At 43.0% G+C, this 13958-nt stretch overlaps 1 protein-coding gene across 2 annotated transcripts in view; it reads left to right on the forward strand.

The window, feature by feature from the left end:
• ALX1 (ALX homeobox 1) overlaps window positions 1–11700 on the forward strand; it is a 30078-nt gene extending 18378 nt beyond the window's left edge. The window contains exons 4-5 of one of the 2 annotated variants that reach the window (XM_081928532.1): window positions 10213–10269; window positions 11050–11700. In XM_081928532.1, the coding sequence (XP_081784658.1) occupies window positions 10213–10269; window positions 11050–11370 (378 nt within the window). In that variant the 3' untranslated portion in view covers window positions 11371–11700. The remainder of the gene's footprint in view (window positions 1–10212; window positions 10270–11049) is intronic. The other variant, XM_081928533.1, reaches the window with a different exon arrangement.
• The last annotated feature ends 2258 nt before the right edge of the window (window positions 11701–13958 follow it).

Genomic DNA, 13958 nt, shown 5'->3' on the forward strand with positions numbered 1-13958 from the left:
TCACCATCTGTTGAGTACTCAGTAGGAAGAGCAGGGGCCCTGTAAACTAGGTCCCAAGGTTCTGGGCACCTGGGACATTGCCATCAGCCTGCTCAGAGGTGTCCCAGGTATAAGGAGTTGTGGGACAAATAATTTCCAGAACACTTGGTCTCTCAAACACTTGGACACTCAAAAACTACATTTCCCATGATCTCTAGTATGTATGATACTGTTTTTCATAATAATTATAATAATCATCTAATTTAAAAAACAATTATTATAACATGCTTAACATTCTTAGGAGCTATACAAAAAAAATAAAAACAGCTTATAGATGTCAAAACATGAGCTGCTTAAAGTTCTGGATCTCTCAGTCTCTCAGTTGCACTCTGTCTCTGTGTGTTTCCTTCTCTCTGTGTTGTTGGCATCCATCTCAAGACACACACACACACACACACACACACACACACACACACACAATAATAGACATTGAATGGGGCCACAGAATTCAGAGTTGTTGCTGTGACTGCTGTCAAGCATTTAAACACTTGTGATCACAGCGGATCTATTTAAATTAACGGGCCTAACTTAGTCATCATTAATTCATTTCAGTGAGTCTACTCAGAATAAATCTTAGTTGAATTTCACTTACTATTATCTCATTTTCTGTGGGTGGCTTACAAAACCAAAAAGATGTGCAAAAACAATCTCAGCACAAATAACACAGCATTAAAGAACACCAAAACCAGCATGAGTGAATAACGGTAATATAATAGCAAATGCAAAGCAAGATCTAAGTACACTAAAAACATATAATTAAGGGCCCTGTGAGAATGTGCTCTTAAGTGAAGATGTTCAGGAACAATTTTTGTTATTTTATCTGTTTATGCCTGTGTGTCCATCTTTCCTCCAAGTAGCCAAGCAACAAGTCAGATGGAGAAAAGGGCATGCCAATGGCGACCTGGTAAATGTTGTGGCATAGGAGAGATTGGAATCCAGAGCTCCTCTCAGGAATGGCTGAAGGAACTGGAAGGGAGCCATAGCTCTATGGTAGAGCAACTGCTTTGCATGTAGAAGGTGCCAGATTCAATTCCCAGCATCTCCAGGTAGGGCTGGGAGAGACTCCTGTCTGAAACCCTGGAGAGCCACTGCCAGGCAATGTAGACAGTATGGAGCTGGATGGACCAATGGTCAGAGGCAGTTTCCTGTGTTCTCAGGGAATCTTTGCTTGTGTCTAGGAAACATGGGTAGTTGCAGGGAATCAAAAGTGGGGGAGGAGAAGCCGAGTCCCAAATCCCTGAGTTTAGCAAGGGGTTGTGGCAGTGGGAGCTCTAGAGCCATCTAAGCAGAGTTCTCAAAATAGCACAGTCAACAGCAGCATATTTCACTTAGATCACCAAAGCCTGCAAAATCAGTGGTTTGCTGATCCTCATCATGACATGCCTTTGTATTTAGCTATTTCTAAAAAATATTTAGATCCTGCAGTGCCCTGGCCTAAATGGGGTCTTCAAGGTGCCATTAGTCTAGCTCAATATTGTCTGAAGGGACGCAGGTGGCACTGTGGTCTAAACCACTGAACCTCTTGAGCTTGCCGATCAGAAGGTCAGCAGTTTGAATCCATGCAATAGGGTTAGCTCCCATTGCTTTGTCCCAGCTCCTGCCAACCTAGCAGTTTGAAAGCATACCAACATGAGTAGATAAATAGGAACTGCTGCGATGGGAATGTAAATGGCGTTTCCGTGTCCTCTGGCACTCATCATGATGTTCTATGCACCAGAAGCAATTTGGTTATGCTGGCCACATGACCTGGAAAGCTTTCTGCAGACAAACGGCGGCTCCCTCACATTGAAAGCGGAGATGAATGCTGCATCCCATAGTCAAATTTGACTGGCCTTAACCATCTAGGGGTCCTTTACCTTTCACCTAATATTGCCTACACTGCCTGGTAGTGGCTTTCCAGGATTTCAGGCAAATGTCTCTTCCAACCCTACTTGGAGACCCCTGGGATTGAACCTGGACCTTCTGCTTGCAAGGAAGATGCTTACGACTGTGCTATGGCCCTTCCCTATTTCCTGGTATCCTGATCTTCCCAGGTCCTCAAGTATACATGCAGTCTCCATGGATACTAAAGGCTGCCCACTGCCAAAGAGACTGGGAGGAATGTGCAACCTGGGATGTGAGGCTAGATCCATGGTCCTGCAACCCTGTTGCCCCAGCTGTCAGCTCTACCTTCCAGTAAGCCAGAACAGTTCTTGTGTCACACACATGGATGTCACAGGGCATGAGTTTCTTAGTAGTGGATGCTGATAAGAACGCCATTTTGACTTGTCCGAAGGGTGGCAGAGCCCCATTAGGAACATGGTGTTGAATTGCTGCAACCTCTCCAGTGTTTAGTTGTATGATGTGACTTCATGGTAAGGGTATTGAACTAAGTAGTGATGGGGTGGGGAGAGAACCATTTGTACTACCTTGAGCTATTTGGAGGAAAAGCTGGATGGAAAAAATAATGATAAGTAGATCTTAAAGAAAAATGCACTGAGGAAGGTAGGTGTCAGCAGCTGGAGGAACCTGGGCTAAATCTCCCTCACTGAGAGATACCATCTACTGACCCCAGAGGCAAAGGCGTTGTGATGAAATGGGCATTAGCAAGTGACTGGAGGAAGGTAGAAATTGAGCTGCTGCTCTTACTCCTCACTCCTGTTCAAAGTGGCTAAAGCAAGAAGATGGCATCTCCCCTGAAAAGGGCAAACAAAACAGAATAGCTGGCTTTGTGTCATCAGGGACTGGGGAACATGCTCATCTAGTTTATGTGCACTGGAGGAACGGCTGCAGCTCAGCAAAAGAGCACATGCTTTGAAGTAAAAGGACTGAGGATGAGTTCTTGGTGTCTCCTGGTATGGCAGGAAAAGGCTTCTGACTGAAGCCCTTGAGAGTAGCTGCCCATCAGTGTCAACAATATTGAGCTAGATGGTCTGACTTGGTAGAAGGCATTTTCTTGTATTTGATGTATTTAGCCAATGGCAAATTCCCAACAGTGGGGCAACTTTGGGGGCTCCTGATTCACAAAGCAAGGGTGCGAGGAACTATATAAATCTGCATGTGCTATTTGTTAAACCTTGCATCTTAATTCCACATAGGGGCCCTTTATGACCAGAGCACACATGGGGGACTTCCATTAGCAATAATCAGAGTTACATGCTCAAATTAAATACTCCATATGGTGCATATTACACACCACATGGCATTTGACTAAAATATGTTTTTGTTCTGCACAAAGCTGACAAACAACCACAGAGGCACCCCATCCTTCTTAGAACCAACCATTCTGATTTGTGCTGACCACAGCCCTTTAGTCTGGGTAGGGTCATATAGTGAATATTTTGCACAGCACCCGTCCCCCAAGACTACTCATATTGCATAACACTTGACTCTGCAAGACACACAGGCTACTATTGTCATTTTAACTCCCAAGTATGTACTGTATAATGTGCCTTTGCATCATTAACCCCCCTTGCTAGTTTTGTTAGGAGACTTGTCTATACATTGAGCATAGGAAGCACTTTATACAGTCAGACCATTGGTCTATCTTGTAGCTTAGGGGTGGGGAACCTCCTGTTTGTCTGAGAAATATGACCTTCCAGGCATCTCCAAGTGGCCCATGAAGCCATTTTGGGCAAGTCACAGCCATTTGCTATACATCCGACATCATACATGATGGGGTTCAGAGGTTTAAAGAGCAATATTGGGCTCTTTGCAACAGGGCTTTCATACAGCCCTGCGCTGTGTTTTGAAGTCCTGACAACCTGGGCATCAAATCCCAGTGCGATCTGATGTCATAGTGACATCAGGGGTTTGACAGGTGGTGGTAGGGAGATGAACATCTGGACCATCAGCCAGAAAAGTTTCCCCACCCCTGTTGTAGCTCTTAAGACCCTACCAACCCCTCCGCCCCCTATTGCTGCCTATCAGAGATTTCTCCCCTAATGCACCCAGCAGGGATTTTCTTCAGAACAGCCTCAGGGGAGGAAAGGGTTTAATTTCCCTCCATTCCTGCTGTGATCCTGCTCATTATTTGTCCTACGCCTCCAACAGCAGATGCTATTTGCATTTTTATTTTATTTTAAAGAAATGTGTACATTAAATGTGTGTGTTTAACATCAAGCCTGACTCGTCCTGATTCCTGGTCAGAAGAATGGCAGAATCCTCAGCCTGTGTCGTACTGAAAGGACCTTTCAGGAGATAACATAGATACATGGGAAGGGGTCATACATCTAACCTCTAACTTAAAGACTCCTTTGGATGAGTGGGGCAGAGCCCAGGTGCTCAGGGGCACAGCTTTGTAAACAGTGGCAGAGCCAACAGAATCCAGATTCTGATGTTCAGCAAGCAGAAAGGAAGAATTAGAAAGGCATGGCAGCCGATGGTTTAGGTGGCAAAAGCAGTCTAGCAAAGCAAATACATATAGCACACACATGTGCAGAATAACTGGAGGGTAGTTAAAATTTTGAACAAACAATACATCGTATTGAAGTAAAATTTTGAACTAAAAATACATCGTATTTAAACAACATTGACCTTGTTGCTCCTAATTCACAGATGAGAAAACACTGAGGTACAGCAATATGCAACCATTCTAAGTTCCAATAGTGAATCCACATTAGAGAATTCTTTAAGAAAAGATATGCAGATTGTTTTCCCTTCACCACTGAGCAACTGCAGCCTCACCTTATGCTCCTCCTGCGTTCTCTCCCCCCAACCCTTTTCTTGACGGGGTCTCTCCCTCCTCCACTTGAAGCAGCCTGGGAGAAGCAGAGAGAACTAGGATCTGATTTATATTTAACAATTAGGCTTTGGGAAGAAAAACCCAGAACAACAACAAAGAAGCAACCTACCATGCTAAGAACTGGAGTGGATATTCCTTCATTTATGTAGATTTTCTGATCATCTCTCAGTTGGTTATGGGTCCCTGTTTCAGTTTCCCCTTGGTTGATTGATGCCTTGCTTGCAACTCCAGTTACCCTGCATTGCTAAATTCTGCAGAGAGAAGGGATGTTCAAGATCTTCAAAATCGCCATAGTCGTATCACCGTCAACATTTTCAGGAGGCTGCAGTAAAAGTGACATAAGCAGGAGAAGTTGGCAGTCAGAATACCATTGGGGGTTAAGTGTCTGCTTTGGAATGCATTTTGCACATATCATAGTTATACTCTGCTTGAAAGAGCTGTCCATCCATGTTTAAGGCACTTCAAGAAAAAGGCAGAGAATGCTAACTATTTAAAAGAGGAGAAACTGAAAGCACTGCACAGTTCAAGGGCAAGTCAGGACTGTGTACACATCATACGTTTAAAGCACATTAACCCCTTTCCCCGAATCCTGGGAACTGTAGTCTACCCATCACACAGCTATGTTTCTCACACCCTTTGGAAACGACAGTTTCAAGGTTTCTTTGGGGAAGGAAATGTGCTTTAAATGTGTAGTGTGTACATAGCTTCGGCTGAGAGTCTGCAGTAATAACAACAAAAAGTGGTTATTGTATCAGCGACATTTTTAAAGGGCCATAGCTCAACAATACTGTTAAATCTGCAGCGCTAAGAATAGAGATAAGCCTCTTTGATGTTAAAAGAGTAGCAGCTAAATTGGACTGGAGATAAGCTTTTTAAAGAGCAGAGAAAGGCTTTTTGTATCTGCTGGCTTTTGAGGAATAGGCAGAAGTTTTTTTTTCCTGTGTTCCTACAGTGGTAAGGTAAGAGATGGAAAATGTTACCTGCAAAGGAAAATGCTTCCTGCTAGGTACCAAAGTGCAAAGAGAGAAAATAAACTCTGAAAATAAGATCTCTGATCTTAGTACTATGGGGCTTAGTGCTAAGACTGGAGCTAAGAGATCCTTAGTGCTTAGATCAGAGATAACCAGGGCTTGGAAAGTTTGTTTTTAAAAGGCCCATCCTTTTACAAAACAAATAGTTTATGTCCATCCAAATTTATAACATTTTACAGTTCATAAAAAATTAGTATCGCCCTCCCCCCCCCCGCATTCTGAATGTTACAAAGCAATGTGCTGAAGTTCAGGGTTCAAAAGTAAATCTAAACCAAATACAAGTAAAAAGAAGTCTGACCAACAGAATGGCAACAGATGAAGCTTTCCCCATCATTGTATTTTCATACTAGAAAAGACTTATCCTGTTTAATTTCTGTCTGTCAGGCAGCTGTTAAAAGCTTTGTTCCTGTTCATTTGCTTTGTTCCTATACTTGTGCTTTTTGTTGCAAGCTGTTGGAAGTAAACTTTGTTCAACTGAACTAATCCTTTCCAAGGGCTGGAGATAACAGATCTCTGCACCTGATAGGCCAAATTCAGAAGCCTAACTGGTATAGTTATGCTAGTGTTTGCCTGTTTATATTGTCCACTAGCAAATATATCAATTAGCGCAGGGGGCGCGGTGGGTAAAACCTCAGTGCCTAGGACTTGCCGATCACATGGTCGACGGTTCGAATCCCTGCAGCAAGGTGAGCTCCCGTCGTTTGGTCCCAGCTCCTGCCCACCTAGCAGTTCGAAAGCACCCCCAAGTGCAAGTAGATAAATAGGTACCGCTTTATAGTGGGAAGGTAAACGGCGTTTCCGTGCACTGCGCTGGTGCTGGCTCACCAGAGCAGCTTCGTCATGCTGGCCACATGACCCAGAAGTGTCTTCGGACAGCGCTGGCCCCCGGCCTCTTAAGTGAGATGAGCACGCAACCCCAGAGTCGGACACGACTGGCCTGTGTGGGCAGGGGTACCTTTACCTTTATATTGTAGTTGATTTAATCAAATAAGGCTGCAATCTTTATATCCACTTACCTGGAGTAAGCCCAGTTGAATTCAGTGGGGCTTGCTTCTGGGTTGCCATGTATAAGATTGCTCTGATCAAATGCATCTAAATAAATGTGCAAGTTACCACAACGTAGGTGGCCATCTGAGATACTGAAGGAGGTGATAATTTACTAGCTAATAAGAAAAATGACCGCCTTGTCAAAAGAAAAAACAACATCTTTAATATTTTCTGTTTCATTCCTGTTATTGTAACACATAGGAGTCGAAACAGCTTCACAAATTAATATGTGCCCTCACAGATTAAAGTTTCCTCTTTCTATTAATCAACTAAAATTGTAGTTGATTAATGTGTTTGCTAATCTGATTAAATTTTACAGCGCTTCCACCCCACCCCCATCCCCACTGCCACTCACACACATGTACTATAGTAAGGAAAAATATTGAAGGGCTCTTTAGTGATTTCACAGTAACCACAAGAGCAAAACTCAAGATGTTTGTGATGTTAACAGAAACCAGAGATGAGATCTATGTATAGGCTTATTCAGAATCGCCCTGAATTGCCTTTTATATATTACACAGATCACAGGAAAAATATTTTCTTTAAATTCAAGTACTGTCTCCTTTCTGCCCTACATTCCAGGAGAGGCACTGATGTTTTCTACGTATTGTAAAACAGGGCTGTATTTATTTTTAAAATTCCAATATATATTTTACACTTAGGAATTTATTTAGTGAAACCTAACAGCATATATCTTGTTAAACAGTCAACCTGCTGCAAATCTTTACCTATCCACTTAAAATAAAGAATTGCTAATTTGAGGAACAGAGAATTAGGCTTTTAAGTAGTGCTGTGAAACAGACAGGATCACAACTTTTAAAGTTACATCACGTTTGCAAACCAAGCAATGAGAGTTCTGCTGGATACCCTTTTGTTATCAAATTTATGATTGCGTTTCCCTCAAGTAAAGAAAAGCTAAACAACCTACTTGCTAACTTTATAAATTTTCAGTATTATTTGCTTGACATGACTTTTGTGGTTAAATTCTAGCATTTCAAGACAAATTAAATGGATAGGCAGATGATGAAACACGGGAAAACATTCGCCTGGCTGCACTTAAAGCACACATTGCTACAGGAACTTTTGGCTAAGGATTTAGTCCCCTTTTACTTTGGCATGAAAATAATTTGGTCCACTGATCCATTTTCTTCCCTTTTAATTCTCCCCTCACATGCTTCCAACATCTTCCCATTGTTCCTTTGCACTCCAAGTATCCCACTTGACAAAAACTTGGGATGAAACATTGCTGGAGGTATCGCGTCATATGAACCTAGGAAAGCTGCTTTCACACCACATTGGTCCAATGGTCCAATTAGTTCAGTGTTGACTACACTGACTGACATCTCCAGGCAGGGCTGGGGATGTTGTTGTTGTCCCCACCCCAGTCTGAAATCCTTAGAGCCACTGCTGGTCAGGATGGGGAAAAAAGTACCAGGTTAAATAATGCTAGATGGGCCTGTGGGCTGTTCATATGAGACTGCAAATATCCAACGTCAAAAGCTTTCTGAAACAGGATTTGTAGGCTCTGCACCTGTGCTTTGGAATCCCAATCATGCCAGAAGATTCAGATTTTGGTTTTTCAAATTCCAGTGGTGATCTGGGGCTCTTGCCTTCTGTTCTGCTTAATTCACTATGTCATAGTTGCAATGCCCTACAGAGACCCCTCAGTTCAGCGCCCAATGTAGTGGAGCTGGTCACACTGCCCTAATGCCCCGAAAGCCCCTATGAATGGGCAGTGGTATGTTTGCAGAGGCCATCTCACCTTTAGCTAAATATGTTGTGTGTGGGGGGGCACTCCTCCTTTGTGTGGGAGACTAGGAGGGCAGCCTTTCTCAACCTGTGGGTCCCCAGATGTTGTTGAACCACAACTCCATCACCCCTAGCTAGCAAGGCCAGAGCTCAGGGATGATGGCAGTTGTAGTCCAACAACATCTGGGGACCCACAGGTTGAAATAGCGGTAAGGTGACCCTGGCTTGGAATTTTGTCCCCCCTCCAGACAATCTGCAAAAACAAAGGCTTGAGGGCATATTTGTCCTGCCACAACTGTAATGAATCTGCGTTGTTTTGCTTTTAGACAAAATGACTTGGCATTCCTCCCACCCCTCCGTCCCCATTCACTCTTTGGTCCAGGCCTGGGTCTGAGGCCAGATCAGAGAGATAAGCTGTACTTTCGCAGCTCTGCTTGGACTTTTACAGCTTGCACCTCCATGCAGAGATCAGAATATAAGGTTGCAGCTGCACACATACCTAACTTTTTGAGCTAAGGAATGAGGCCCCTTTCATAGGCACACTCACTAGGAAAATAACGGGTAACAACAGTTGCAAACATCCATCAGGGAAAAAATGGTAGGCGGCATTTAGCTCCTCATAAAGCAAAAATTTAACTTGGAGAAGATTTGACACAGCAGTAAAGTACACACTATTTCTCTTTCATATATCCTTTAAAAAAACGAGGAAGGGCTCTTAAATTTTTCCTTTTACTTTCTATTAAAAGCAAATCAGATTGATGAAGTAAAATTCCCATGGACTCTCAGAATATATTTCACTTTACACTTGCTTTCTTTATGCGATGAACAGAAATCCTCCGCACTGGTTTCACAGCCTGCCTGGCAAATAATTCCCACAAAATTACAGCTCATGGTGTTTTCAGTTTGGGGAGTATGTGTGAATGTTGGTGCATATGCATGTACCCACATTCTCATCAGCCTAATTTTATTTAGAAAACAACAAGGGTTCAAACCCTCACCCAGCCCTGAAGTCCATGGGGGTCATCTTGGGCACAGTTACTATATCTCAGTCTAGCCTACTTTATAAGGTTGTTGTGAGATAAAGCAGGGTGGGTAGTGGGAATGCATGCATCTTGTGTTCATTTGAGGAAAGGTCAGATAGAAACACCATTAAGCAATAGTAACAGGAGTGGCATGTGGCCAGGTGCAAGACAGGATAGAAATGTGAAACTTGAATTTTGGTATGGGGATGAATTGGTTCCCCAGGAGCTGTGCCCGTAGGAGTGACTGGCATTCCAGGAAGCAGAGCATTAAGTCTAAACAGAATCACAGCACTAGTTCAATTGGATGAGGAAAGCCATTTAACTCAGGAGCATCAATATCATGTTTGAGAGCAACATTGCAAAATTGTTTTATTTTTGTTCTGCATGTCAAAAAGCAGTAGCAGCAGCAGAGAGGATACATGAGTAATTCTTGTGACATCTCTGCATGCTTACAGTGTCATGCACAATTTAGTCAATAACGATGACTGGCAGAAGGTGCAGGACTGACATCTGTGTCCCACAATTTGACGTGATAGAGGTTTATAAGATGACAAATGGGGAGGAGAGCACAGACGGAACTTTTTCTCTCTCATAATTCTAGAACTCGGAGTCACCCAAAGAAGTTGACTGGCAGCAGGTTCAGGACAGACAGAAGGAGGTACTTCTTCACACTGCATAAGTAGCTTGTGGAACTCACCACCACAAGATGTGTTGATGGCCACTAGGTTAGGCAGCTTTAAAAAATTAAGGAAATTCATGGAGCATACTTCTTACTGGTTGATGTCTATAGTACCTCCACGAACCTCTGAATATCAGGTGCCCCGATGCAAAAGTCCAGAGGATCTGTTGGAGACTATTTGAAAAACAAGATGCTCAGCTAGATGGCTCTTGATGGCTCTTTTAGGTGCAAAGGGCAGAATTATGCATCTCTTTCACACTGAAAGATGCACAATGAACTTCAACTCCCTGTACATTTGGAACTGAAAGGGAACTGTAAGAACAGTTTGGGATGTTGGATGCAGGGGTTCTCTAATTCAGCTGACCTTTGAGCACACAAGGCTTATTCCTAGAAGACAATCTGATGCCCATAAATCAGCTTCCATGGACACATTGCTCTCACTGGAGTCAGGTGAAAAGTTGGTTGTCACACAGTCTTGTGATTACAACCACAAAAACCCTTTCCCTGGAAACCTATCCCGTTTTGATTTTGAACATTTTTGTACAGGCCGTGCAAGGTGCTCCTAAACAAGCAAACCTTTGGATCCCTGTTGGCACCAGGTTTGTCATTTCCACAGAAATAAACGTTCTACAGTTACGTGAATGGCAGATGTGTCACCCGTTTGGCGAGAAAATGGACCAAACAAAGCAGAAAGCTATGTTAAGGAGGGGGGTGGCGGCGATTGTGCACATTTAATCTTCTTTGTTTCATATGTTCCAGATTCAGAATAATTTGTGGGCAGGAAATGCAGCGAGCGGTTCGGTGGTGACTTCCTGCATGCTTCCACGGGAGACCTCCTCTTGTATGACCCCTTACTCTCATTCGCCTCGGACAGATTCTGGGTACTCGGGTTTTTCAAACCACCAGAGCCAATTCAGCCATGTTCCCCTCAACAATTTCTTCACTGACTCTTTACTTTCTGGAACCACCAATGGACATGCATTTGAAACCAAGCCAGAATTTGAACGGAGGTCTTCCAGTATTGCAGTTCTACGAATGAAAGCCAAAGAACATACTGCTAACATCTCCTGGGCCATGTAATGTAAGAAAAGGTCCTTCTTTTTCAGAGTTCAGGCAAAAGGTAGAAGAAGAAAAACACCCACCCACCATCGTTTCTTATTTCCCATATTTAAAGGACCCAATCATAAGCTGCTGTGTGAAGAATTGCTACCGATCAGGAGATAGAAAGGAGCCCGCTTAAGCCAAATGCCTGATATGCTATTTAACAATCACATTTTTAAGTATAAACATGTAGGAGGACTCAAAATAGAACCACCATGTGCCAGTCTCCAGAAGCCCTCTTAAAAAATAGCCAAATATGTTGTACTGTACTGGTTGATGAAATATGATTTTAAAACCTGCAAAAAAGAATAAAACCTATTAAAGAAGCACATCTGCTATACGTTGCTTGGTGTCAATGCTGTGTCAATGCAGAGTTCCTTATTCACAGTATAGCAGGAAGTCTTTGGTATAAAATGCATTTGTTATGACAGTGCTGCAAGGGAAACATTTCAGCAAGCTGTGTAGGGAGTCCAACCACTTTTGGGGTATATGGGGGGTGCCAGGGATAGATAGACTCCAGAAAAATCACCTTTCCTTTCATCCATGAGCAGGAGTGTTCTGTGAATCCCATGGGATCTCAGAATTCAACCCATAATTTATATAGGAATGATACCTTTCTTACTTGTTTTGTACCTTCACCAGTATTAAAGATACCTCTATGAAGTTGTCCTTAATTATTGGGCATCTTTCTTTGAGTGAAACCCATATGTATCTATCCAGAATGATGTCCTGCTAAATTCAATCCTGTTTATGTCTCAGAAAAGTAGGTAAAAGGATTGCGCAACCTTAATCTGTGCCCCAAGGCAAAGGTGGAGGATTCAGCCGATTTCAGCCTGAGCTGAACTGGAAAATGTTTGGGGAAGTCTGAAGCCTATCTGCTGCGGTTAAAGCCGAGTTACAATTTTAAACTGACAGCAGTACACATTGGTGTGTGTGTTTTGAGTTTCAGTGATGGCTGCAAGGACTCAAAGGAAAACTCCCACTGATTTTTTTCAGCAGGAGAGAGAGATGGAGAGCAAGAGAGAGAGAGAGAGAAACTTCTGTTTCTGGATGACATGTCAGTGCCTCTGAAAGATGAAGGAAGAATTAAAATGTCAGCAAACATTCTGAAATTTCTGATAGAAAAAAAGAAAAGAAAAAGAGAGTATGTGTGTGTTGGTGATGAAGGGAGGTGGGGAGGAGGAATGAAGAAAAATACTTTACATCTGGCAAATTGCTATCTGCTTTGATTTATTTCTCCTCCCTTTCCCCTGCCACATTCCAAGCTCCTTTGGATGAACGAAATGTTAGCCTCTTTGAAAGAAGCACTCATGCTCCCAAGTTCATAAAGGCAAACTCAAACTTAATTGAAATAAAGGAAGGCTTGAGACTGAGACTGAGTCGGACAAGATTCAGTCAGGCCTGCTCCTGCTGGCATTTTCCTCACAACCCCAAACTTGAGACAGGAAGTGAGAGGAGTTCATGTGCAATAAAACTACCACCTGGATCCAATGGGTGTTTCTCTTATTGTTTAGGACCCTCTAGACTGATATGTTTTCTCTTGTTTCATATGGTATATTTTGCAATGTGTCAGGGGCATAATTGGTAGTGGATTTATACTGGGCCATCCTTCCATCCTTGCACTTTATTAGTTGTTTTGCGATGCTTCCCCAGTGCCATCACATTGTGCATCAAAAGTGGGACACCCTCCTCCCCAAACATGGAACATTTGTGGTATGAAAAGTTGCAGGATTTCAGCAGGAAGTTATGAGACATGCACTTATTGGAAATGAAACATTATGTCCACCTCAAAACTTTTTCAGGCATCAACAGAATTGAAGGCAGGACCAGGTGTAACTGCTCCAAATCTACCATGAACCCATCATCATAAATGTACAGTTGTACCTCAGCTCCCAAACTCCTTGGGGGTCGAACGTTCCAGCTCCCATGAAAATTGGAAGTGATTGTTCCGGTTTTCAAATGTTCTTTTGGGGTCTATGGGGCTTCCGCAGCTTCCGATTGGCTGCAAGGGCTTCCTGCAGCCAATCAGAAGCCATGCTTTGGAAGTCGAACGTTTCGGCAATTGAACAGACTTCCAGAACGGATTCTGTTCGACTTCTGAGGTACGACTATATAGTAAAAAAGATGTCTGGAGGGGCCCTCAGTGTGAAAGGCATTCCGACATTAAATTAAAAATAAATAAATTAACATCCTTTGTTGTCAGTCACCTGTTTGTGGTATCTCAAGGATCCATTTGCAAACTAGGCCCCCTCCTGGAAGTGCCCTGAATGAAAACAATAACACCAAGCATTCACAATCTACCAATACCAGCACCACCACAAACAAGGCCCACAGATTTGTTATTTTATTTTATGGCATTTATATCCTGCTCTTTCTCCAATAACTTCAAGGTGGTATACATGGTTTGCCCCCTGCTCATGGTAAAAGCTCACCTCAGCTGAGCTTTGAAATCTCAGAATCATTTTCCTGTTCAGATTTGTTAAAAATCATAGCAGCCCTTGGGTCAGGACGGGGGTTGGGGTCAGGTGAGTAATAACTCATGAGATGTCAGGGAAGTTAACCCTTCA

The sequence above is a fragment of the Podarcis melisellensis genome (assembly GCF_964234715.1).
Source record: "Podarcis melisellensis genome assembly, chromosome: 10".
NCBI classification, from domain to species: Eukaryota; Metazoa; Chordata; class Lepidosauria; order Squamata; family Lacertidae; genus Podarcis; species Podarcis melisellensis.